Source organism: Pelecanus crispus, chromosome 22 (assembly GCF_030463565.1).
Source record: "Pelecanus crispus isolate bPelCri1 chromosome 22, bPelCri1.pri, whole genome shotgun sequence".
Taxonomy (NCBI): Eukaryota; Metazoa; Chordata; class Aves; order Pelecaniformes; family Pelecanidae; genus Pelecanus; species Pelecanus crispus.
Genome location: NC_134664.1, coordinates 2153505 through 2179544, shown reverse-complemented (window position 1 = coordinate 2179544; position 26040 = coordinate 2153505). Strand labels below are relative to the sequence as shown.

The 26040-nt window shown below is 69.3% G+C and overlaps 1 protein-coding gene across 1 annotated transcript; it reads right to left on the bottom strand.

Moving 5' to 3' along the window:
• Positions 1-2809: 2809 nt before the first annotated feature.
• KCNJ10 (potassium inwardly rectifying channel subfamily J member 10) lies at positions 2810-3952 on the bottom strand. The gene has a single exon (XM_075724477.1). The coding sequence runs from the start codon at positions 3950-3952 to the stop codon at positions 2810-2812; it is 1143 nt and encodes a 380-aa protein (XP_075580592.1).
• Positions 3953-26040: the final 22088 nt, after the last annotated feature.

Sequence of the window (26040 nt, the reverse complement as noted above, 5' to 3'; positions counted from 1 at the left end):
AGCTCCTCCCGTGCCGCCACCTCTTGTAAATGTTTCTGAATTACTGTAGCTACGCTGTGATTTTTAACTATTATTTTTTTTGAAGTATCGCCCGCTGCCTTGGCAGTCACGTCGGATGGTTTTTGGGGGGTAGATCTCCTGCCCCCCGCCCTGTCCCCTCCCCAGCGGGACCCGGCTCCTGGCCATGCCCCCGCTCAGGGATTGCTGCCCTTTGGGGGCGTTTTTTGGCCGGGTCCTCGGAGGGGACGGCTCTGCGGTGGGGGCTGGGGTAACCCCACGTCCCCCCCCCGGCTGCCCGGGGGGGTGGGAGCGCATCTCCCTCGGCGCCAGCCCCAGCCGCCCACTGGTCCCAGTTGCCCCCCTGTACTGGGAGGGCCGGACTGAGCCCGTGGGCGATGGCTGCAGGTGGCCGCTGCGGGAAATAAATAAACCCGTGTCCTTGTACCGAGCGCCTGGTGCCCTTTCCTGGGGGGGGGGGGGGACGCGGCTTGGGGACGGCTCTGCCCCCCCCCCCCCCCCCGCCACCTGCTTTTGGGGGCTGGGGGGGACCCTGGGACCCGAGGGTGACGCACAGGGCTGCCCCCCAACCCCGGCGCAGGCGGCAGAGCCCTTCCCCACCATCAACGCAATCTTTATTTAGTAACCGCTTCGCCTTTTCTGCCCCCCCGCCACCCCCAAACTGAGGGCGAGACCCCCGGCGTGCCCCAGTGTGGGGGGGGGGGGCTTCAGCGAGCCAGTCTTTCGGGGGTGAACCTTCCTTCCCCGTTATATATATAGATTAGTGGCACTTATATATATACGTACGTATATGTATCGCCTGGCCTCGGGGCAGCCGGGGCCGCGCGTTAATAGCGGAGCTCTACGTTAGCAGCAGCGACGGGCTGGAGCGGGGCCGGGGGGGTGCCCGGCCCGGGGGGGGTGCCCGCTTCGGGGGGGACGCGGCGCCGCAGCCGCGTCCGATTATCGGTGACACCCTGGGGTGCGTGTGTCCCCCCACCCCCCGACAGCCCGGAGCCGGGGAGGGGTCAGCGCAGGGAGGAGAGCCCGGCTCTGTGGGTGGCGGGTGGGGGGCTCGGGGGCTTGTCCTGCCTCAGTTTCCCCTGTTGAACGTGCGATGACCCCAGGCGCGGGGGCGGCCCCCGGCGGTTTGGGTGCTGTGGGGTCGGAGGGACGGCGAAGGGGGTGCGGGGAGGGGGGAGATGGGCTGGGGAGGGGGTCTGTGCCCGTCGGGATGGGGGGGGTCCCGCGAGGGTCAGAGCCTCCCGCTCGCCAGCCCACACGTGCAGCGAGTGGCTCAGGTCTCAGCCCCAGCTCGCCGGGGCGGGATGCGGCAGGCAGACGGCTCCCGGCTGGCACGAAGCGGCGTTCCCGTGGGGCCGGAGGGGGCCGTGCCCACCCCCCAGGACAGCATCTCCCAGCAGGATTGCGTCCTGCGGCGGGGCCGGGGGCTCTGGCTGCTGTAGCAGAGCATTGGGAGAGGGGGGATGAGGACGGCCCCGTCCCCAGGTGGGCTGGGACGGCGAGGGGGGGGGCACAGCCCCACTGGTGGGTGGGTGAGCACCCACAGGGGTCCCCGAGGGAGCTGCCCCGCGCCGCGAGGAAAATGGCCCGGGAGGACGGGACGGGGGGAAGAGCTGGTTGTGCCTCGGGGGCTGGTGGGCACCTCCAGGGACTGGTGGGCATCTCTGGGGGGCTGATGGGCATCTCCGGGGGGCTGGTGGGCATCTCCGGGGGCTGGTGGCACCTCCAGGGGCTGGTGGGCATCTCCGGGGGCTGGTGGCACCTCCGGGGGCTGGTGGGCACCTCCAGGCACTGGTGGGCATCTCCGGGGGGCTGGTGGCACCTCCAGGCACTGGTGGGCACCTCTGGGGGCTGGTGGGCATCTCCGGGGGGCTGGTGGGCATCTCCGGGGGCTGGTGGCACCTCCAGGCACTGCTGGGCACCTCCAGGGGCTGGTGGGCACCTCCGGGGGCTGGTGGCACCTCCGGGGCCTGGTGGGCACCTCCGGGGGCTGGTGGGCATCTCCGGGGGGCTGGTGGCACCTCCAGGGGCTGGTGGGCACCTCCAGGCACTGGTGGGCATCTCCGGGGGCTGGTGGGCACCTCCCGGGGCTGGTGGGCACCTCCAGGGGCTGGTGGGCACCTCCGGGGGCTGGTGGCACCTCCGGGGCCTGGTGGGCACCTCCGGGGGCTGGTGGGCACCTCCGTGGGGCTGGTGGCACCTCCGGGGGCTGGTGGGCACCTCCAGGGGCTGGTGGGCACCTCCGGGGGCTGGTGGCACCTCCGGGGCCTGGTGGGCACCTCCGGGGGCTGGTGGCACCTCCAGGCACTGGTGGCACCTCCAGGGGCTGGTGGGCACCTCCGGGGGCTGGTGGGCACCTCCAGGCGCTGGTGGGCACCTCCAGGGGCTGGTGGGCACCTCCGGGGGCTGGTGGGCACCTCCAGGCGCTGGTGGGCATCTCCGGGGGGCTGGTGGCACCTCCAGGGGCTGGTGGGCACCTCCGGGGCCTGGTGGGCATCTCCGGGGGGCTGGTGGGCATCTCCGGGGGGCTGGTGGCACCTCCAGGGGCTGGTGGGCACCTCCAGGGGCTGGTGGGCACCTCCGGGGGCTGGTGGCACCTCCGGGGCCTGGTGGGCACCTCCGGGGGCTGGTGGCACCTCCAGGGGCTGGTGGCACCTCCAGGGGCTGGTGGGCACCTCCGGGGGCTGGTGGGCACCTCCAGGCGCTGGTGGGCATCTCCGGGGGGCTGGTGGGCACCTCCCGGGGCTGGCGGCACCGCCGGCGGCATCGGCGGCGTGCCGGCGGGCGCTCAGACGTTGCTGATGCGGACGCTCAGGGGTGCTCCCTCCCGCTCCCGCTCCGCCGCTTCCCGCAGGGATTCCTCCAGCTTCACCTTCTCAGGGTCCCCGAACCGCACGGTCTCGTGGAGGCAACAGGGTGCCGTCACCTTCACCACCTGGTCGAAGAGGCTGAAGTCGGCCACGTACTTGCCGCTGGCCGAGAGGGAGATGGCCGGGGTGAACTCGTAGCCCCAGAGGATCTCCTCGGGCAGGTAGGAGGTGCGCACCTGGCACGTGGCGCTGGTGGACTCCACGGTGCCGCTGAGGATGACCACCAGCTCGAAGTCGCCTTCGCCCGTCCGTAGGGCCACGTCCCGGAAGGGGCTGGCGTCGTCCACCACGTGGTAGAAGGTGAGGGGCAGGATGAGGAAGGGGCTGTCGGAGGAGGTGTCCACCTGGAAGTCCACGTTGACCTGGTTGAGGCGGACGCTCTCGCCCTCCTTGGTGAGGTGGGTCTGGAGGAGCTTGCCCGTCACCTGGCAGCCGATGAGGAGGCTCTTGCGCATGTTGGCCACGCGGATCATCAGGCAGGTCTTGCCGTTGTGTTGGGCCACCACCGCGTTTTGACTGAACTTGATGGTCTCGGCGCGCTTCTTGGGCCGGGCGATCTTGGCCAGGAAGGTGCCGGTGATGAAGATCTCCATGATGGTGGTGAGGACCAGCTGGGTGATGAGCAGGACGATGGCGAGGGGACACTCCTCGCTGATGTAGCGGAAGCCGTAGCCAATGGTGGTCTGGGACTCCAGGGAGAAGAGGAAGGCGCCGGTGAGGGTGTGCACCTGCATGACGCACGGCGTGTGGTTGGCCGGCGGGTCAAACTCCAGCAGATCCCCGTGGACCACGGCCACCAGGTACCAGATGACGCCAAAGGCAAACCAGGTGCCGGCGAAGGTGGCGGAGAAGAGGACCAGCTTGTACCGCCATTGCATGTCGATGAAGGTGGTCCACAGGTCCTTGAGGTACAGGAAGCGCTTGTCGGCGATGTGCTCCATCCGCACGTTGCTGCGGCCATCCTTGGTCATCACCCGGCGCCGGCGCAGCCCCGAGCCGATGAGCGGGCGGCTGTCGGTCTGCGTGGTCTGGCTGTAGTACACCTTGGTGGCCGACGTCATCTGGAAGAGGCGGAGGCGGGGAAGGGGGGTCAGGAGGTGCCGCCTGGGAGGGGGGGTGGGAGGGTGGAGTCGGTGGGTTGAGATGGATGGAGGGATGGATGGGGAAGATGGATGGAGGGAGGGATGGATGGAGAAGACGGATGGAGAAGACGGATGGAGAAGATGGATGGAGAAGATGGATGGAGGGACGGATGGAGAAGATGCAGGGAGGGATAGATGGAGAAGATGGCTGGAGGGATGGATGGAGAAGATGCAGGGAGGGAGAAGATGGAGAAGGTGGATGGAGGGATGGATGGAGAAGGTGCAGGGAGGGAGAAGATGGAGAAGATGGATGGAGGGATGGATGGAGAAGATGCAGGGAGGAGGGAGAAGATGGAGAAGATGGATGGAGGGATGGATGGAGAAGATGCAGGGAGGGAGAAGATGGAGAAGGTGGATGGAGGGATGGATGGAGAAGATGCAGGGAGGAGGGAGAAGATGGAGAAGATGGATGGAGGGATGGATGGAGAAGATGCAGAGAGGGAGAAGATGGAGAAGATGGATGGAGGGATGGATGGAGAAGATGCAGGGAGGAGGGAGAAGATGGAGAAGATGGATGGAGGGATGGATGGAGAAGATGCAGGGAGGGAGAAGATGGAGAAGGTGGATGGAGGGATGGATGGAGAAGATGCAGGGAGGAGGGAGAAGATGGAGAAGATGGATGGAGGGATGGATGGAGAAGATGCAGAGAGGGAGAAGATGGATGGAGGGATGGATGGAGAAGATGCAGGGAGGAGGGAGAAGATGGAGAAGATGGATGGAGAGATGGATGGAGAAGATGCAGGGAGGGAGAAGATGGAGAAGATGGATGGAGGGATGGATGGAGAAGATGCAGGAGGGAGGGAGAAGATGGAGGGATGGATGGAGGGATGGATGGAGAAGACGGATGGAGGGGTGGATGGAGAAGATGGATGGAGGGATGGATGGAGAAGATGCAGGGAGGAGGGAGGAGATGGAGAAGATGGATGTAGGGATGGGTGGAGAAGATGCAGGGAGTGAGAAGATGGAGAAGATGGATGGAGAAGATGGATGGAGGGATGGATGGAGAAGATGCAGGAGGGAGGGAGAAGATGGATGGAGGGATGAGGGTGTTGAGTTAGTGGATAGAGAAGATGGATGGAGAAGAGGGAGGGAGAGGATGGATGGATGTAGAGGAGGGATAGGTGGGAAGATGGATGGGGGAGACTGAGGGATGGAGAAGAGGGACGGATGGATGGAGAGGGCAGATGGATGGAGAGGGGCGGATGGAGAAGAGGGACGGATGGAGAGGGCAGACGGATGGAGAGGGGAGGATGGAGAGGATGGATGGAGAAGAGGGACGGATGGAGAGGGACGGATGGAGAGGGACGGATGGATGGAGAGGGCAGATGGATGGAGAGGGGCGGATGGAGAAGAGGGACGGATGGAGAGGGACGGATGGAGAGGGACGGATGGATGGAGAGGGATGGATGGATGGAGAGGACGGACGGATGGAGAGGACGGACGGATGGAGAGGGATGGATGGATGGAGAGGGACGGATGGAGAGGGATGGATGGATGGATGGAGAGGACGGACGGATGGAGAGGGATGGATGGATGGAGAGGGACGGATGGAGAGGGATGGATGGATGGATGGATGGAGAGGACGGACGGATGGAGAGGGATGGATGGATGGAGAGGGATGGATGGAGAAGAGGGACGGATGGAGAGGGACGGACGGATGGAGAGGGACGGATGGATGGAGAGGGATGGATGGAGAGGGATGGATGGATGGATGGAGAGGACGGACGGATGGAGAGGACGGACGGATGGAGAGGGATGGATGGATGGAGAGGGACGGATGGAGAGGGATGGATGGATGGATGGAGAGGACGGATGGATGGAGAGGGACGGATGGAGAGGGATGGATGGATGGATGGATGGAGAGGACGGATGGATGGAGAGGGACGGATGGAGAGGGATGGATGGATGGATGGATGGAGAGGACGGACGGATGGAGAGGCTGGCTGGGGCGCGGGCGAGGCCAGCTGGGTGACGGGGGCCGGCGAGGGTGGCCGGGGGCGAGGCCGGCGTCCGTCGCTCCTCGCGCGTGGGCCGGAGCCGAGAGGGCGGAGGGCGGAGAGCGAGGCCGTGGGGCACGCGGGGAGGTGTGGGGTGCGCTGGGGCACGGCGGGGACCCCCCCCTCGGCGCGCCCCCCCCGCGCTGGCAGGCGGGCGCTGAGGCCGGGAGCCTTCGTCTCGCGTCGGGGGGCACGGGGGGCTCAGGCGGAGCCCCCCCGCTGCGCCCCCCCCCCGAGACCTGACGCTCGGGGCACCTGGGTGACGCTGCCTGCGCCCATCCGCCTCCAACCCGTCTGTCTGTCTGTCCCTCTCCCCGTCAATCAACCCGCCCGCCTGTCCATCTGTCCTGCCTCGCCATGCATCCATCATCTCTCCGTTCCCCTCCTCATCCCCCCGCTGTCCGTCTGTCCGTCCATCCACCCCTGTACAGGCGCAGCCATACGCTTGTCCATCTGTCCATCCATTTACGTGCCCACCTGTCCGTCTGTCCTGCCTCGCCACGCATCCATCATCTCTCCGTTCCCCTCCGCATCCCCACGCTGTCCGTCTGTCCGTCCATCCACCCCTGTACAGGCGCAGCCATACGCTTGTCCGTCCGTCCATCCATTTACGTGCCCACGCACCTGTCCGTCTGTCCTGCCTCGCCATGCATCCATCATCTCTCCGTTCCCCTTCTCATCCCCCCGCTGTCCGTCTGTCCGTCCATCCATCCCCGTACAGGCGCAGCCATACGCTTGTCCATCTGTCCATCCTTTTACGTGCCCACCTGTCCGTCTGTCCTGCCTCGCCACGCATCCATCATCTCTCCGTTCCCCTCCTCATCCCCCCGCTGTCCGTCTGTCCGTCCATCCATCCCCGTACAGACACAGCCATACGCTTGTCCGTCCGTCCATCCATTTACGTGCCCACGCACCTGTCCGTCTGTCCTGCCTCGCCACGCATCCATCATCTCTCCATTCCCCTCCTCATCCCCCCGCTGTCCGTCTGTCCGTCCATCCACCCCCGTACAGGCGCAGCCATACGCTTGTCCGTCCGTCCATCCTTTTACGTACCCACCCACCTGTCCGTCTGTCCTGCCTTGCCACGCATCCATCATCTCTCCATTCCCCTCCTCATCCCCCCGCTGTCCGTCTGTCCGTCCATCCACCCCTGTACAGGCGCAGCCATACGCTTGTCCGTCCGTCCATCCATTTACGTGCCCACGCACCTGTCCGTCTGTCCTGCCTCGCCACGCATCCATCATCTCTCCATTCCCCTCCTCATCCCCCCGCTGTCCGTCTGTCTGTCCATCCATCCCCGTACAGGCGCAGCCATACGCTTGTCCGTCCGTCCATCCATTTACGTGCCCACGCACCTGTCCGTCTGTCCTGCCTCGCCACGCATCCATCATCTCTCCGTTCCCCTCCTCATCCCCCCGCTGTCCGTCTGTCCGTCCATCCACCCCTGTACAGGCGCAGCCATACGCTTGTCCGTCCGTCCATCCATTTACGTGCCCACGCACCTGTCCGTCTGTCCTGCCTCGCCACGCATCCATCATCTCTCCATTCCCCTCCTCATCCCCCCGCTGTCCGTCTGTCCGTCCATCCACCCCTGTACAGGCGCAGCCATACGCTTGTCCATCCATTTACGTGCCCGCCTGTCCGTCTGTCCTGCCTCGCCATGCATCCATCATCTCTCCATTCCCCTCCTCATCCCCCCGCTGTCCGTCTGTCCGTCCATCCACCCCTGTACAGGCGCAGCCATACGCTTGTCCGTCCGTCCATCCATTTACGTGCCCACGCACCTGTCCGTCTGTCCTGCCTCGCCACGCATCCATCATCTCTCCATTCCCCTCCTCATCCCCCCGCTGTCCGTCTGTCCGTCCATCCACCCCTGTACAGGCGCAGCCATACGCTTGTCCATCCATTTACGTGCCCACCTGTCCGTCTGTCCTGCCTCGCCATGCATCCATCATCTCTCCATTCCCCTCCTCATCCCCCCGCTGTCCGTCTGTCCGTCCATCCACCCCTGTACAGGCGCAGCCATACGCTTGTCCATCTGTCCATCCTTTTACGTGCCCACGCACCTGTCCGTCTGTCCTGCCTCGCCACGCATCCATCATCTCTCCGTTCCCCTCCTCATCCCCCCGCTGTCCGTCTGTCCGTCCATCCACCCCCGTACAGGCGCAGCCATACGCTTGTCCGTCCGTCCATCCTTTTACGTACCCACCCACCTGTCCGTCTGTCCTGCCTTGCCATGCATCCATCATCTCTCCATTCCCCTCCTCATCCCCCCGCTGTCCGTCTGTCTGTCCATCCATCCCATACAGGCGCAGCCATACGCTTGTCCGTCCGTCCATCCATTTACGTGCCCACGCACCTGTCCGTCTGTCCTGCCTCGCCACGCATCCATCATCTCTCCATTCCCCTCCTCATCCCCCCGCTGTCCGTCTGTCCGTCCATCCACCCCTGTACAGGCGCAGCCATACGCTTGTCCATCCATTTACGTGCCCGCCTGTCCGTCTGTCCTGCCTCGCCATGCATCCATCATCTCTCCATTCCCCTCCTCATCCCCCCGCTGTCCGTCTGTCCGTCCATCCATCCCCGTACAGGCGCAGCCATACGCTTGTCCGTCCGTCCATCCATTTACGTGCCCACGCACCTGTCCGTCTGTCCTGCCTCGCCACGCATCCATCATCTCTCCATTCCCCTCCTCATCCCCCCGCTGTCCGTCTGTCCGTCCATCCACCCCTGTACAGGCGCAGCCATACGCTTGTCCGTCCGTCCATCCATTTACGTGCCCACGCACCTGTCCGTCTGTCCGTGTGTCCGTCCCTCCACGAGCTCCCCCCGTGCCCTGGCCGCTCCCCCCGTGCCCTCCCTCGTCGCGGGGAGGGGGCCCGGCCGTGCCGGCTGGGCAGGAGGAAGAGGAAGGCGGGTGAATGGTTGGTGACGGGGACAAACGGCCGGTGGCAGCGCCAGGCTCGTTTCCGTCCCTGTCCCCGTCCCGCTGCCCTGGCAGCCGCGGCCGCCGCGCCGGCACAGAAGGGCCCTTTCAGCCCACGCCAGCGTTTGGCCCCGCCACGGCTTCCGCCGCGGCCGGGCAGCACGCCGGGGACGCCGGGGACGCGGTGGCACCATGGGGGGGGGGGGGTCCTTGGAGCCCGGCGGCCCTGTGCTCGCCAAAGCCAAAGGGGGACGCGGGTGGCACGGCCACCGTCCCGGCTGCGCCACGTCCCATCCCGGTGAGGGACACTGGGGACGCTGGGGACGCTGGGGACGCTGGGGACACTGGGGACACTGGGGACGCTGGGGACGCTGGGGACGCTGGGGACACTGGGGACGCTGGGGACACTGGGGACACTGGGGACGCTGGGGACACTGGGGACACTGGGGACGCTGGGGACGCTGGGGATGCTGGGGACGCTGGGGATGCTGGGGACACTGGGGACACTGGGGACGCTGGGGACGCTGGGGATGCTGGGGACACTGGGGATGCTGGGGATGCTGGGGACGCTGGGGACGCTGGGGACATTGGGGATGCTGGGGACACTGGGGACACTGGGGATGCTGGGGATGCTGGGGATGCTGGGGACACGGACCTGACCCCTCCCAGCGCAGCTGCTGGGGGTCCCCAGAGCCACCGCATCCCCCCACAGCCACCACATGTCCTGGAGCTGCTGGGGGGGGTCCCCAGAGGCATCGCACATCCCTGGACCCACCATGTCCCTGGACCCACCGTGACCCCAGACCCACTGTGTCCCCACAGCCACCGTGTCCCCCCAGAGCCACCGCGTGTCCTGGAGCTGCTGGGGGGGTCCCCAGAGCCACCGCACATCCCCAGAGCCACCGTGTCCCCACAGCCACCGCGCATCTTGGGGTTTCTGAGGGGGTCCCCAGAGGCACCGTGCATCCCTGGACCCACCGTGTCCCCAGAGCCACCGTGACCCCAGACCCACCGTGTCCCCACAGCCACCGTGTCCCCCCAGAGCCACCGCGTCCCCCCAGAGTCACCACGTGTCCTGGAGCTGCTGGGGGGGTCCCCAGAGCCACCGCGCATCTTGGGGTTGCTGGGGGAGTCCCCAGAGGCGCCGTGCATCCCTGGACCCACCATGACCCCAGACCCACTGTGTCCCTACAGCCACCGTGTCCCCCCACAGCCACCGTGTCCCCCCAGAGCCACCGCGTGTCCTGGAGCTGCTGGGGGGGTCCCCAGACCCACCGTGACCCCAGACCCACCACGTCCCCACAGCCACCGTGTCCCCAGAGCCACCGTGTGTCCTGGAGCTGCTGGGGGGGGGGGTCCCCAGAGGCACCGCACATCCCCGGACCCGCCATGACCCCAGACCCGCCATGACCCCAGACCCACCGTGACCCCAGACCCACCGTGACCCCAGACCCGCCATGACCCCGGACCCACCATGACCCCAGACCCGCCATGACCCCAGACCCGCCATGACCCCAGACCCACCGTGACCCCAGACCCACCGCGTCCCCACAGCCACCGCGTCCCCAGAGCTCTGCCCGCGCCGGGCAGCGCTGGGCACCGGCAGGTCCCAGCCACGTCCCCGGGGGACACAGCGATCCCCGCAGCCCCTCGGGGTCCCTGCACCCCCCTCAAAGGCCTTCTGCTCCTCTGGGGTCCCTTTGCCCTCCTCTTCGGGGTCCCTGCACCCGGGTTGGGGTCCCCGCACCCCTCCGGGGGGGCTGCCACCCCTGCAGGGTCCCTGCACCCCTCTTCAGGGGGCTCTTCACCCCCTAGGGTCCCCACACCCCTCTTTGGGGTCCCCGCACCCCGGTTGGGGTCCCCGCACCCCGGTTGGGGGCCCTGCACCCCTCCGGGGGGGGTGCCACCCCTGCAGGGTCCCTGCACCCCTCTTCAGGGGGCTCTTCACCCCCCAGGGTCCCCACACCCCTCTTCAGGGTCCCCGCACCCCGGTTGGGGGCCCTGCACCCCTCCGGGGGGGGGGGCTGCCACCCCTGCAGGGTCCCTGCACCCCTCTTCAGGGGGCTCTTCACCCCCCAGGGTCCCCACACCCCTCTTCGGGGTCCCCGCACCCCGGTTGGGGGCCCTGCACCCTGGTTGGGGGCCCTGCACCCCTCCGGGGGGGGGTGCCACCCCTGCAGGGTCCCTGCACCCCTCTTCAGGGGGCTCTTCACCCCCCAGGGTCCCCACACCCCTCTTTGGGGTCCCCACACCCCTCTTCGGGGTCCCCGCACCCCGGTTGGGGTCCCTGCACCCTGGTTGGGGGCCCTGCACCCCTCTGGGGGGGGGCTGCCACCCCTGCAGGGTCCCTGCACCCCTCTTCAGGGGGCTCTTCACCCCCCAGGGTCCCCACACCCCTCTTCGGGGTCCCCGCACCCTGGCTTGGGGTGGGGGGGGGGGGTCTCAGCACACCCCAGCACCCCCTGCAACCCCTTCGGGGGGTCCCCACACCCCTCTTTGAGACCTCTCCCCCCCCACCCCGTTTTTTGGGGTCACCGCATCCCATAAAGCTCCCGTCAGGGGCCGCGTGCCCCCGTGCCCCCCGGCCAGGCTCCCGTGCCCGGACACGGGTTGCGACACGCCGGAGCTTGTCCCCGGTGCGGGGACGGTGCCCGCGGGCAGAGCCGCTGCCGCCACGGCCGGGCCGGTTACCCATTAACCACCCTCGCCCCGTGCCTCAGTTTCCCCCCCCCCGGGGATGCTCGACGCTGGGGGCGAGCGCAGGGGGCCAGCCCCACCTGGGGGGTCCGGTGTGGGACGGGGGTGGGGGACACACACACACACGGGGACACGTCCCCCCCTCGCCGCGTCCCGCTGGCACCGCCAGCCCGGGCACCGTTCCCGTGCCCGTGCGGTGCCAGCCATGGCCGGGCTCCCCGCCAGCATCCCCCCCCCCCCGCCCCCCCCCCCAATCCCGAAACTGGGGCGCTGGGCTCCACGGTACCGGGGGCAACTGGGGCAGACGGGACCCCCACCCCACGGCGGGGTCAGGGTGGGGGGCTGCGGTGTGGGGCGGGTCCCGTGGGGCCGGGGGTGTGGGGCGGCCGCGCCGGGGGGGGGGGGGTGTGGGGCCGGGGACAGTGGGGCCATTGTGCGCCCCGGAGGAGAGGCCTCAACGGAGCTGGCGGCGCACAATGGCGCTTTGACGAAGGCCTTCGTTAGCATGCAGGGCCCCGCGCGCCCCGCCGCCAGCACGGCCCCCGCCGGGGGTCCCGGGGGGCCCCCTGCCACCCACCCCGCTGCGCCGGCGGCCACCGAGGCCTGAACGCCTGGGTGCTCCCCGCCACCCCCTCCTCATGCTGCATGCCCCCCCCATGCTCCCCTGCACCCCCCCATCCTCCCCTGCACCCCCCCATGCTCCCCTGCACCCCCCATGCACCCCCCATCCTCCCCTGCACCCCCCCATGCTCCCCTGCACCCCCCCATGCTCCCCTGCACCCCCCATCCTCCCCTGCACCCCCCCATGCTCCCCTGCACCCCCCCATCCTCCCCTGCACCCCCCATGCACCCCCCCATCCTCCCCTGCACCCCCCCATGCTCCCCTGCACCCCCCATCCTCCCCTGCACCCCCCCATGCTCCCCTGCACCCCCCCATCCTCCCCTGCACCCCCCATGCACCCCCCCATCCTCCCCTGCACCCCCCCATGCTCCCCTGCACCCCCCATCCTCCCCTGCACCCCCCATCCTCCCCTGCACCCCCCAATCTTCCCCTGCACCCACCATGCACCCCCCATGCACCCCCCCCCATGCTCCCCTGCACCCCCCATCCTCCCCTGCACCCCCCCCACTCCCCTGCACCCCCCCAGTCTTCCCCTGCACCCCCCATCCTCCCCTGCACCCCCCATGCTCCCCTGCACCCACCATGCTCCCCTGCACCCCCCAATCTTCCCCATGCTCCCCTGCACCCCCCCATGCTCCCCTGCACCCCCAATCCTCCCCTGCACCCCCCAATCTTCCCCTGCACCCCCCATGCTCCCCTGCACCCCCCCCTGCACCCCCCAAATCCTCCCCTGCACCCCCCCCATGCTCCCCTGCACCCCCCCCATGCTCCCCCCATGGCAGCGGGGTGGGCAGTGGAGCGGGCAATGGGGCAGGCAGTGGGGCGGGCAGTGGGGCAGGCAGTGGGGAAGTGGGGCGGGCAGTGGGGCAGGCAGTGGGGCGGGCAGTGGGGCAGGCAGTGGGGCCGTGGGGCAGGCAGTGGGGCAGTGGGGCGGGCAGTGGGGCAGTGGGGTGGGCAGTGGGGCGGGCAGTGGGGCAGTGGGGCAGGCAGTGGGGCAGTGGGGCGGGCAGTGGGGCGGGCAGTGGGGCAGGCAGTGGGGCAGTGGGGCAGGCAGTGGGGCAGTGGGGCAGGCAGTGGGGCGGGCAGTGGGGCAGGCAGTGGGGCAGGCAGTGGGGCGGGCAGTGGGGCGGGCAGTGGGGCAGTGGGGCAGGCAGTGGGGCGTCCCCCCAGGCACCCCGCTCCCCAGGGACGGCCGGCGCGGCTCAGCCCCCCGCAGCCATCGGCGAGGCCGCCCAGGGCACCGGTAGCCGCAGCCCCCCCCCAGCCGGCCCCGGTAGCCCCGTGAAGCCCCGGCCTGGTCAAACCCCAGCCCGGCTAAACCAGAGCCTCGTTAACCCCCAGCCCCGTTAACCTGCAGCCGGGCGGCTCACGGCCCGGTAACCCGCAGCCTGGTTAACCCACGGCAGGGTAACCCGCAGCCCAGTTAACCCACAGCCCGGTAACCCGCAGCCTGGTTAACCCACGGCAGGGTAACCCGCAGCCCAGTTAACCCACAGCCCGGTAACCCGCAGCCCGGTTAACCCACAGCAGGATAACCCGCAGCCTGGTTAACCCATGGCAGGGTAACCCACAGCCTGGTTAACCCACAGCCCCATAACCCGCAGCCTGGTTAACCCACAGCCCGGTAACCCGCAGCCCGGTTAACCCACAGCAGGGCAACCCCCAGCCCGGTTAACCCACAGCCCGGTAACCTGCAGCCTGGTTAATCCACGGCAGGGTAACCCGCAGCCCAGTTAACCCACAGCCCGGTAACCTGCAGCCCAGTTAACCCATGGCAGGGTAACCCGCAGCCTGGTTAACCCATGGCAGGGTAACCCGCAGCCCAGTTAACCCACAGCCCAGTAACCTGCAGCCCGGTTAACCCACGGCAGGGTAACCCGCAGCCTGGTTAACCCATGGCAGGGTAACCCGCAGCCTGGTTAACCCACAGCCCCATAACCCGCAGCCTGGTTAACCCATGGCAGGGTAACCCGCAGCCTGGTTAACCCACAGCCCCATAACCCGCAGCCTGGTTAACCCACAGCCCCGTAACCCGCAGCCTGGTTAACCCACGGCAGGGCAACCCCCAGCCCGGTTATCCCGCCACCCAGTCAACCCACAGCCGGGATAACCCACAGCCGGGATAACCAGTTACACCAGTGTGGCTAATCCAGCGTGGCTAACCCCTAATCCGCCATGGCTAATCTGTGGCCCCGCTAAAACACCGCCCGGCTAATCCAGCACGACTAACCCACCGCCCGGCTAATCCAGCATGACTAACCCACCGCCCGGCTAATCCAGCATGACTAACCCACCGCCCGGCTAATCCAGCGTGGCTAATCCATGGCCCTGCTAATCTGCAGCCCAGCTAATCCAGTGCGACTAACCCACAGCCTGGTTAACCTACACCCTGGTTAACCCACAGCCCAGTTAACCCCCAGCCTGGTTAACCCCCAGCCTGGTTAACCCCCAGCCCCGTTAACCCCCAGCCCCATTGACCCCCAGCCCAGTTAACCCCCAGCCCAGTTAACCCCCAGCCTGGTTAACCCCCAGCCTGGTTAACCCCCAGCCTGGTTAACACCCAGCCCCGTTAACCCCCAGCCCCATTGACCCCCAGCCCCATTGACCCCCAGCCCCGCTGACCCCCAGCCTGGTTAACCCCCAGCCTGGTTAACCCCCAGCCCCATTAACCCACAGCCCCATTAACCCCCAGCCCCATTAACCCACAGCCTGGTTAACCCCCAGCCCCGTTAACCCCCAGCCCCGTTAACCCCCAGCCCCGTTAACCCCCAGCCTGGTTAACCCCCAGCCTGGTTAACACCCAGCCTGGTTAACCCCCAGCCCCGTTAACCCCCAGCCCAGTTAACCCCCAGCCTGGTTAACACCCAGCCTGGTTAACCCCCAGCCCCGTTAACCCCCAGCCCCATTGACCCCCAGCCCCATTGACCCCCAGCCCCGCTGACCCCCAGCCCCGCTGACCCCCAGCCTGGTTAACCCCCAGCCTGGTTAACCCCCAGCCCCATTAACCCACAGCCCCATTAACCCCCAGCCCCATTAACCCCCAGCCCCATTAACCCCCAGCCTGGTTAACCCCCAGCCCCGTTAACCCCCAGCCCCATTAACCCCCAGCCCCATTGACCCCCAGCCCCATTGACCCCCAGCCCCGTTAACCCCCAGCCCCGTTAACCCCCAGCCCGGTTAACCCCCAGCCCCGTTAACCCCCAGCCCCACTGACCCCCAGCCCCACTGACCCCCAGCCCGGTTAACCCCCAGCCCCGTTAACTCCCAGCCCGGTTAAGCCAGCGCCCGGCGGGGCCCCCCTTGCCGCCGGGGGGGTCGGGGGGCCGGGGCCGCTCCAGCCCCCTCTGCCCCCACGCCCTTGAAGCGCCCGGAGCGGGCCCCCAGCCCCGGGCTGAGACCACCCGGCATCGCTGCCCGGGGGGCACCCAGGCAGAGCGGGGCGCTCCGGGAGTCCCTATTCGGGGGTCACCTCCTGCGGGGGAGGGGCCGTCCCCCGAGCCTCAGGCCTCGCGCCCCGGGGGCGCCGGGGACGTCTCGGGGTTTGGGGACCTGGAGGTGGCCGGGGTGGGGAGAGCGGGGTGGGCACGGCGGGGGCTGCTGTGCCCCCTGCCCCTCCAGCAGCCCTGCGCTGGGAGAGGGGGACACGCGGGGAGCGGGGACAGGGGCCGTGGGGACAGGGGGTGTGGGGACAGGGGGTGTGGGGACAGGGGGTGTGGGGACAGGGGCCGTGGGGACAGGGGGTACAGGGGACAGGGGGTGTGGGGACTTGGGGTACAGGGGACAGGGGGTGTGGGGACAGGGGCCGTGGGGACAGGGGGGTGTGGGGACTTGGGGTACAGGGGACAGGGGGTGTGGGGACAGGGGGTACAGGGGACAGGGGGTGTGGGGACAGGGGGACATGGGGACTTGGGGTACAGGGGACAGGGGGGTGTGGGGACAGGGGGTGTGGGGACTTGGGGTACAGGGGACAGGGGGACATGGGGACTTGGGGTACAGGGGACAGGGGGTGTGGGGACAGGGGGTACAGGGGACTTGGGGTACAGGGGACAGGGGGTACAGGGGACAGGGGGTGTGGGGATAGGGGGTGTGGGGACTTGGGGTACAGGGGACAGGGGGTACAGGGGACAGGGGGTGTGGGGACAGGGGGTACAGGGGACTTGGGGTACAGGGGACAGGGGGACATGGGGACTTGGGGTACAGGGGACAGGGGGTGTGGGGACAGGGGGTGTGGGGACAGGGGGTGTGGGGACTTGGGGTACAGGGGACAGGGGGTGTGGGGACAGGGGGTGTGGGGACAGGGGGACATGGGGACTTGGGGTACAGGGGACAGGGGGTGTGGGGACAGGGGGTGTGGGGACAGGGGGTACAGGGGACTTGGGGTACAGGGGACAGGGGGTGTGGGGACTTGGGGTACAGGGGACAGGGGGCATGGGGATAGGGGGGTACAGGGGACTTGGGGTACAGGGGACATGGGGTACAGGGGACAGGGGGTGTGGGGACAGGGGGTGTGGGGATACGGGGACATGGGGATACAGGGATGTGGGGACATGGGGACGTGGGGACATGGGGATACGGGGACATGGGGTACAGGGGATGGGGGATGTGGGGACATGGGGATGTGGGGCTGTGCAGAATGGGGACACGGGGATACAGGGATACGGGGACATGGGGTGCAGGGGGATACGGGGACACGGGGACATGGGGATGGGGGACGTGGGGACATGGGGATGTGGGGACGCTAGGATAGAGGGAGATGATGATGTGGGGACACGGGGGTGCGGGGAGATGCGGACATGGGGATGCAGCGCTACAGGGGATGCAGGAACATGGGGACACGGGGACACGGGGGACACCGGGACATGGGGCTACGGGGGACGTGGGGTACGGGGCACGGGGGACAACATCGCACGGGGCTATGGGGCATGTGGGGTACGGGGCACGGGGCTATGGGGGACACCGGCACACGGGGCTCTGGGGGACGTGGGGTACGGGGACACCGGGATGTGGGGTACGGGGACACGGGGATGTGGGGTACGGGGACACCGGGATGTGGGGTACAGGGGACACCGGGATGTGGGGTATGGGGACACGGGGATGTGGGGTACAGGGGACACCGGGATGTGGGGTATGGGGACACGGGGATGTGGGCTCCGGGGACACGGGGATGTGGGCTCCGGGGACACGGGGATGTGGGGTACGGGGACACCGGGATGTGGGGTACGGGGACACCAGGATGTGGGCTCCGGGGACACGGGGATGTGGGGTATGGGGACACGGGGATGTGGGGTACGGGGACACCGGGATGTGGGCTCTGGGGACACCAGGATGTGGGGTACGGGGACACGGGGATGTGGGGTACGGGGACACCGGGATGTGGGCTCTGGGGACACCAGGATGTGGGGTACGGGGACACGGGGATGTGGGGTACGGGGACACCGGGATGTGGGGTACGGGGACACCGGGATGTGGGGTACAGGGACATGGGGATGTGGGGTACAGGGGACACCGGGATGTGGGGTACGGGGACACCGGGATGTGGGGTATGGGGACACGGGGATGTGGGGTACGGGGACACCGGGATGTGGGGTACAGGGGACACCGGGATGTGGGCTCCGGGGACACCGGGATGTGGGGTACAGGGGACACCGGGATGTGGGGTACGGGGACACCGGGATGTGGGGTACAGGGGACACCGGGATGTGGGGTGCGGGGACACTGGGATGTGGGGTACAGGGGACACCGGGATGTGGGCTCCAGGGACACCGGGATGTGGGGTACGGGGACACCGGGATGTGGGGTACAGGGGACACCGGGATGTGGGCTCCAGGGACACAGGGATGTGGGGTACGGGGACACGGGGATGTGGGCTCTGGGGACACTGGGATGTGGGGTACGGGGACACCGGGATGTGGGGTACGGGGACACCGGGATGCAGCTCTACGGGACAGCGGGACGCGGGGCTCCGGTGCCGTGGGGTTTCGGGGTGCCGGTACCGGGGGTCACTGCAAGGCGCCGGGTGCCGACCCCGGCCCGGCGGCGCTGGCGGGCGCCCCGGAGGGGATGGGGACCCCCGGGCCCCCCCGGCCGCCCCTTACCTTGCTCGGGGAGGGCCCCGGGGTCCCGGCCTCGCTCAGCCCGGTCGCCGCCGGCTCCCCATGGCCTTTATGGCTCGGCGGGCCGGGCCCCCCCCCCGCCCCCCCCCTCCCCCCCGGGCCCCCCCCGGCCCGGGCCGCCTCGCCGGGCCCGGCTGGCACCGATTGGCGGGGCCGGGGAGGGGGCCCGGGGCGGGGAGGAGCCGCCGGGGGCGGGCCGGGGGGTAATGGGGTGGAAAACGAGCCGGCCCGCACCGGGTCACCTTACCGGCCACGGGGGGCGAGGGGCGCCGGGCGGGCACCGGCACCGGCACCGGGCGGGGGCCCGAAGGGGTTCCCCGGGCACCGGCACCGGGCGGGGGGCCCCCTGCACCGGGCGGGGTCTGGGTCGGGTCCCCCCCGGCTCCGGTACCGGGCAGGGTCCCGGCGGGGTCCCCCTGCACCGGGCAGGGTCCCGGCGGGGTCCCCGGGCTCCGGTACCGGGCAGGGTCCCGGCGGGGTCCCCCTGCACCGGGCGGGGTCCGGGTCGGGTCCCCCCGGCTCCGGTACCGGGCAGGGTCCCGACGGGGTTCCCCGGGCTCCGGTACCGGCACCGGGCAGGGTTCAGGCCGGGTCCCCCCGGCTCCGGTACCGGGCAGGGTCCCGGCGGGGTCCCCGCGGGGTCCCCGGGCTCCGGTACCGGCACCAGGCAGGGTCCCGGCGGGGTCCCCCTGCACCGGGCAGGGTCCCGAAGGGGTCCCCGGGCTCCGGTACCGGCACCGGGCAGGGTCCCGGCGGGGGTCCCCCTGCACCGGGCAAGGTCCCGAAGGGGGTCCCCGGGCTCCGGTACCGGGCAGGGTCCCGGCGGGGGTCCCCCTGCACCGGGCAGGGTCCCGAAGGGGTCCCCGGGCTCCGGTACCGGGCAGGGTCCCGGCGGGGTCCCCCGGGCTCCGGTACCGGCACCGGGCAGAGCCCCCCCCGGCCACAGCAGCACCCCCCCGGGGGGGTCCCCAGGGATCCCCCCCCCCCCCCCGAGCATCCCCGTGCGTGGGAGCGGGCAGGGGCCGCTGTCACCCGCGTGCAGGGGACCGCGACCGCGACCCCCCCGCGTGGGGGGCGGCCCCGGCCCCGATGGGGCCGCTTATGGGGGGCGGGGGGGGGGGGGCGCGGGGCCGTGGGGCCGTGGGGCTCGGAGCTGTGGGGCTCAGAGCCGTGGGGCTCGGAGCCGTGGGGCTCGGGGCCGTGGGGCCGTGGGGCTCAGAGCCGTGGGGCTCGGAGCCGTGGGGCCGTGGGGCCGTGGGGCCATGGGGCTCGGGGCCGTGGGGCCGTGGGGCCGTGGGGCTCAGAGCTGTGGGGGCTCGGGGCCGTGGGGCTCGGGGCCGTGGGGCCGTGGGGCTCAGAGCTGTGGGGCCGTGGGGCTCGGGGCCGTGGGGCCGTGGGGCTCAGAGCTGTGGGGCTCGGAGCCGTGGGGCCGTGGGGCCGTGGGGCTCGGGGCCGTGGGGCTGTGGGGCCGTGGGGCCGTGGGGCTCAGAGCTGTGGGGCTCGGAGCCGTGGGGCCGTGGGGCCGTGGGGCCGTGGGGCTCGGGGCCGTGGGGCTCAGAGCTGTGGGGCCGTGGGGCTCAGAGCTGTGGGGCTCGGGGCCGTGGGGCCGTGGGGCTCAGAGCTGTGGGGCTCGGGGCCGTGGGGCGCGGGCTGCCCCACACAAGGCCCCGCTGTTCCGGGCCGGGCCCGCACAAAGCCGCCTTTGTCCGCCCGGGGGGGCCGGGGGGGGGCCGGGGCTGCGCGGGGGCTCCCGGAGGCGGCCTCGGGCACCGGGGGCGGGCCTGGCCACCGACGGGGGTGGCTACTGACCACGGAGCGCTGGCTAGCGATGGGGGGGGGGGGCTGGCCAGGGCTGGGGGACCCTGGGCTAGTGAGGAGGGGGGCTGGGCTAGTGAAGGGGGGGCGGGGGCTAATGATGGGAAGCTCTGGGCTAGTGATGGGGGGGCTTGGGATAGTGGGGGGGGGGCTGGGCTAGTGAAGGGGGGACCGGGGCTAATGATGGAAAGCCCTGGGCTAGTGATGGGGGGGGGCCTGGGCTAGTGGGGGGGCTGGGATAGTGAAGGGGGAACCGCGGGCTAATGACAAGGGGGCTGGGCTATTGAGGGAGGCCCTGGGCTAGTGATGGGGGGGCTGGGCTAGTGAAGGGGGGACCGAGGCTAATGGTGGGAAGCCGTGGGCTAGTGAATGGGGGGCCTGGGCTAGTGGGGGGATGGGCTAGTGGTGGTGGGGGCTGGGCTAGTGAGGGGGACCGCGGGCTAATGGGGAGAGGGCTGGGCTGTTGAGGGGGGCCCTGGGCTAGTGATGGGGGGGGCCTGGGCTAGTGGGGTGGGGTGGCTGAGCGAGTGAGTGGGGGTGCTGGGCTAGTGAGGGGGAGCCCCGGGCTAGTGAGGGGGCAGGCCTCTGGGCTAGTGATGGGGAACCGTGGGCTAGTGGTGGTGGGGGGGCTCTGGGCCATTGGGGAGGGCGGGACCTCGCGTGCACCCCCCCCCCCCCCCGCCGTGCTCAGTGTCACACGCGTGTGCAACCCCCCCCCCCCCCCGCACCCCACGTCACGCGCGTGCCCCCCCCGCACTGTCCCACGGACCCGGCCCGGCGCTGCGCCCCCGCCTGCCCCCCCCCCCCCCCGTGCCCCAGCACACGCGTGTCCGCACCCACAACCCCCCCACGCGTGTGCACCGCACCCCCAACCCCCCCCACGCGTGTGCACCGCACCCCCACGCGTGTGCACTGCACCCCCCCCACGCGTGTGCACTGCACCCCCAACCCCCCCCACGCGTGTGCACCGCACCCCCACGCGTGTGCACTGCACCCCTCCCCCGCGTGTGCACCGCACCCCCAACCCCCCCCCACGCGTGTGCACCGCACCCCCAACCCCCCCCACGCGTGTGCACCGCACCCCCCACGCGTGTGCACTGCACCCCCCCCACGCGTGTGCACAGCACCCCCAACCCCCCACACGCGTGCACCGCACCCCCCACTCCCCCGCGTGTGCACCACACGCCGAAACCCCCCACACGCGTGTGCACCGCACCCCCACGCGTGTGCATTGCACCCCCTCCCCCGCGTGTGCACCGCACCCCCAACCCCCCCCCCACGCGTGTGCACCGCACCCCCACGAGTGTGCACTGCACCCCTCCCCCGCGTGTGCACCGCACCCCCAACCCCCCCCACGCGTGTGCACCGCACCCCCAACCCCCCCCCACGCGTGTATAACGCACCCCCACGCGTGTGCACTGCACCCCCCACGCGTGTGCACCGCACCCCCCAACCCCCCACACGCGTGCACCGCACCCCCACTCCCCCGCGTGTGCACCACACGCCGAAACCCCCCACACGCGTGTGCACCGCACCCCCACGCGTGTGCATTGCACCCCTCCCCCGCGTGTGCACCGCACCCCCAACCCCCCACACGCGTGCACCGCACCCCCCACGCGTGTGCACTGCACCCCTCCCCCCGCGTGTGCACCGCACCCCCAACCCCCCCCACGCGTGTGCACCGCACCCCCACGCGTGTGCACTGCACCCCCCCACGCGTGTGCACCGCACCCCCACGCGTGTGCATTGCACCCCTCCCCCGCGTGTGCACCGCACCCCCAACCCCCCCCCACGCGTGTGCACCGCACCCCCACGCGTGTGCACTGCACCCCTCCCCCGCGTGTGCACCGCACCCCCACGCGTGTGCACTGCACCCCCCCACGCGTGTGCACTGCACCCCCCAACCCCCCCCCACGCGTGTGCACCGCACCCCCACGCGTGTGCACTGCACCCCTCCCCCCCGCGTGTGCACCGCACCCCCAACCCCCCCCACGCGTGTGCACCGCACCCCCAACCCCCCCCACGCGTGTGCAACGCACCCCCACGCGTGTGCACTGCACCCCCCCACGCGTGTGCACCGCACCCCCAACCCCCCCACACGCGTGCACCGCACCCCCCACTCCCCCGCGTGTGCACCACACGCCGAAACCCCCCACACGCGTGTGCACCGCACCCCCACGCGTGTGCATTGCACCCCTCCCCCGCGTGTGCACCGCACCCCCAACCCCCCCCCCACGCATGTGCACCGCACCCCCACGCGTGTGCACTGCACCCCTCCCCCGCGTGTGCACCGCACCCCCACGAGTGTGCACTGCACCCCTCCCCCGCGTGTGCACCGCACCCCCAACCCCCCCCACGCGTGTGCACCGCACCCCCCACGCGTGTGCACTGCACCCCCCCACGCGTGTGCACCGCACCCCCACGAGTGTGCACTGCACCCCTCCCCCGCGTGTGCACCGCACCCCCAACCCCCCCCACGCGTGTGCACCGCACCCCCACCCCCCACGCGTGTGCACCGCACCCCCACGCGTGTGCACTGCACCCCTCCCCCGCGTGTGCACCGCACCCCCACGCGTGTGCACTGCACCCCCCCACGCGTGTGCACTGCACCCCCAACCCCCCCACGCGTGTGCACCGCACCCCCACGCGTGTGCACTGCACCCCTCCCCCGCGTGTGCACCGCACCCCCAACCCCCCCCACGCGTGTGCACCGCACCCCCAACCCCCCCCCACGCGTGTGCAACGCACCCCCACGCGTGTGCACTGCACCCCCCCCACGCGTGTGCACCGCACCCCCAACCCCCCACACGCGTGCACCGCACCCCCACTCCCCCGCGTGTGCACCACACGCCGAAACCCCCCACACGCGTGTGCACCGCACCCCCACGCGTGTGCATTGCACCCCCTCCCCCGCGTGTGCACCGCACCCCCAACCCCCCCCCCACGCGTGTGCACCGCACCCCCACGCGTGTGCACTGCACCCCTCCCCCGCGTGTGCACCGCACCCCCCACGAGTGTGCACTGCACCCCTCCCCCGCGTGTGCACCGCACCCCCAACCCCCCCCACGCGTGTGCACCGCACCCCCACGCGTGTGCACTGCACCCCTCCCCCGCGTGTGCACCGCACCCCCACGAGTGTGCACTGCACCCCTCCCCCGCGTGTGCACCGCACCCCCAACCCCCCCCACGCGTGTGCACCGCACCCCCACCCCCCACGCGTGTGCACTGCACCCCTCCCCCGCGTGTGCACCGCCACCCCCCACCCCCCACGCGTGTGCACCGCACCCCCCACGCGTGTGCACCGCACCCCCACGCGTGTGAATTGCACCCCTCCCCCGCGTGTGCACCGCACCCCCCAACCCCCCCCCGCGTGTGCACCGCACCCCCAACCCCCCCCACACGCGTGTGCACCCCCCCCCCCGTGTGCCGCCCCCCCCCCCCCGCAGGGGTCACGCGTGGGGGCGGGGCCCGCGCGCTGTTTTTTAGCCGCGCGCAGCCGTTGCCGGGCAACAGCGGGAGCGCGGCCGCGGGAGCGGGGCGGGGGGGGGGCGGGGGGGGGGGGGGCGGCAGCTCCGGGCCCGGGAGCGACCGGGAGGGAGCGGGACCCCCGTGGGACCCCCGGTGGGACCCCCGTGGGACCCCGCGGGCCCGATCCGGCCCTGCCCCCCCATGCAGCGGTGAGTGCGGGGGGGCGGGGGGGGCGGACACCCCGGGGGGCGGGGGGCACACGGCCGGGGGGGGGCGGGGAGGGCGCTGCCACCCCCCCCCCCAGCCCCCCGCGCCCCCCCAGCGCGCGGCGGGGCCCCCCCCACCCCCCCCGAGCCCCCCCCGGGCTGGGGGCGCCCCCGCGGACACGGGGGGAGGGGCGGTGCCGCAGGGGCCCGGGGTGGGGGAGGGGGCGCGTGTGCGTGTGCAAGGAGCCGGGTGTGCACGCGTGTACGTGTGCGCGCGCGTGTGTGTATGTGTGTGCACGTATGCTTGTGCATGCGTGTGTGTGCGCACACGTGTGTGTATGTGTGCACGTATGCTTGTGCATGCGTGTGTGTGTGCGCACACGTGTGCGTATGTGTGCACGTATGCTTGTGCATGCGTGTACGTGTGCGCACACGTGTGTGTATGTGTGCACGTATGCTTGTGCATGCGTGTGTGTGCGCACACGCGTGTGTATGTGTGCACGTATGCTTGTGTATGCGTGTATGTGTGCGCACACGCGTGTGTATGCGTGTATGTGTGCGCACACGCATGTGTATGCGTGTATGTGTGCGCACACGCATGCGTATGTGTGCACGTATGCTTGTGTATGCGTGTACGTGTGCGCGCACACGTGCGTATGTGTGCACGTATGCTTGTGTATGCGTGTATGTGTGCGCGCACATGTGTGTATGTGTGCACGTATGCTTGTGTATGCGTGTATGTGTGCGCGCACATGTGTGTATGTGTGCACGTATGCTTGTGTATGCGTGTATGTGTGCGCACACGTGTGTGTATGTGTGCACGTATGCTGGTGTATGCGTGCATGTGTGCGCACACGCGTGTGTATGCGTGTATGTGTGCGCACACGCGTGCGTATGTGTGCATGTATGCTTGTGTATGCGTGTATGCGTGCGCACACGCGTGTGTATGTGTGCACACGTGTTTGTATGCGTGTATGTGTGCGCACACGCGTGCGTATGTGTGCACGTATGCTTGTGCATGCGTGTATGCATGCGCACACGCGTGTGTATGTGTGCACGTATGCTTGTGTATGCGTGTATGTGTGCGCACACACGTGTGCATGCGTGTATGTGTGCACACACATGTGTGTATGTGTGCACATATGCATGTGTGTGTGCGCACATGCGTGTGTATGCGTGTATGTGTGCACACAAGCGTGAGTATGTGCGCACACATGCCTTTGTATGTGTGCACACACACGTGTGTATGTGTTCACACACATGCGCGTATGTGTGCACACACGCATGTGTATGTGCGTATGTGTGCGCACATGCGTGTGTATGTGTGTGCACACGCATGCGTATGTGTGCACACACGCGTGTGTACATCTGCGCACACATGTGTGTATGCGTGTATGTGTGTGCACATGTGTATGTGTGCACAGATGTGTGTGTGTGCGTGTATGTGTGCACAGGTGCATGCACACACGTGTGTGTATGCATGTATATGTGCACACATGCCTGTGTATGTGTGTATATGAGCACACAAGCGTGTGTATGTGTGCACACACGCCTGTGTATGCGTGTATATGAGCACACGCGCGTGTATATGTGTGTATATGAGCACACAAGCGTGTGTATGTGTGCACACGCACGTGTGTATGTGTGCACACACATGTGTGTATGCGTGTATGTCTGCACACACACGTGTGTATGTGTGTATATGAGCACAGAAGCGTGTGTATGCGTGCACAGGCGCGTGTGTATGTGTGCACACATGTGTGTATGCGTGTATGTGTGCGCACACACGCCTGTGTATGTGTGTATATGAGCACACACGCCTGTGTATGCATGCACACGCGCGTGTGTATGTCTGCACACACACGTGTGTATGCGTGTGTATGTGCGCACACGCCTGTGTATGTGTGTATATGAGCACACACGCCTGTGTATGCATGCACACGCGCGTGTGTATGTCTGCACACACACGTGTGTATGCGTGTGTATGTGCGCACACGCCTGTGTATGTGTGTATATGAGCACACACGCCTGTGTATGCATGCACACGCGCGTGTGTATGTCTGCACACACACGTGTGTATGCGTGTGTATGTGCGCACACGCCTGTGTATGTGTGTATATGAGCACACGCGCGTGTGTATGTCTGCACACGCGCATGCGTATG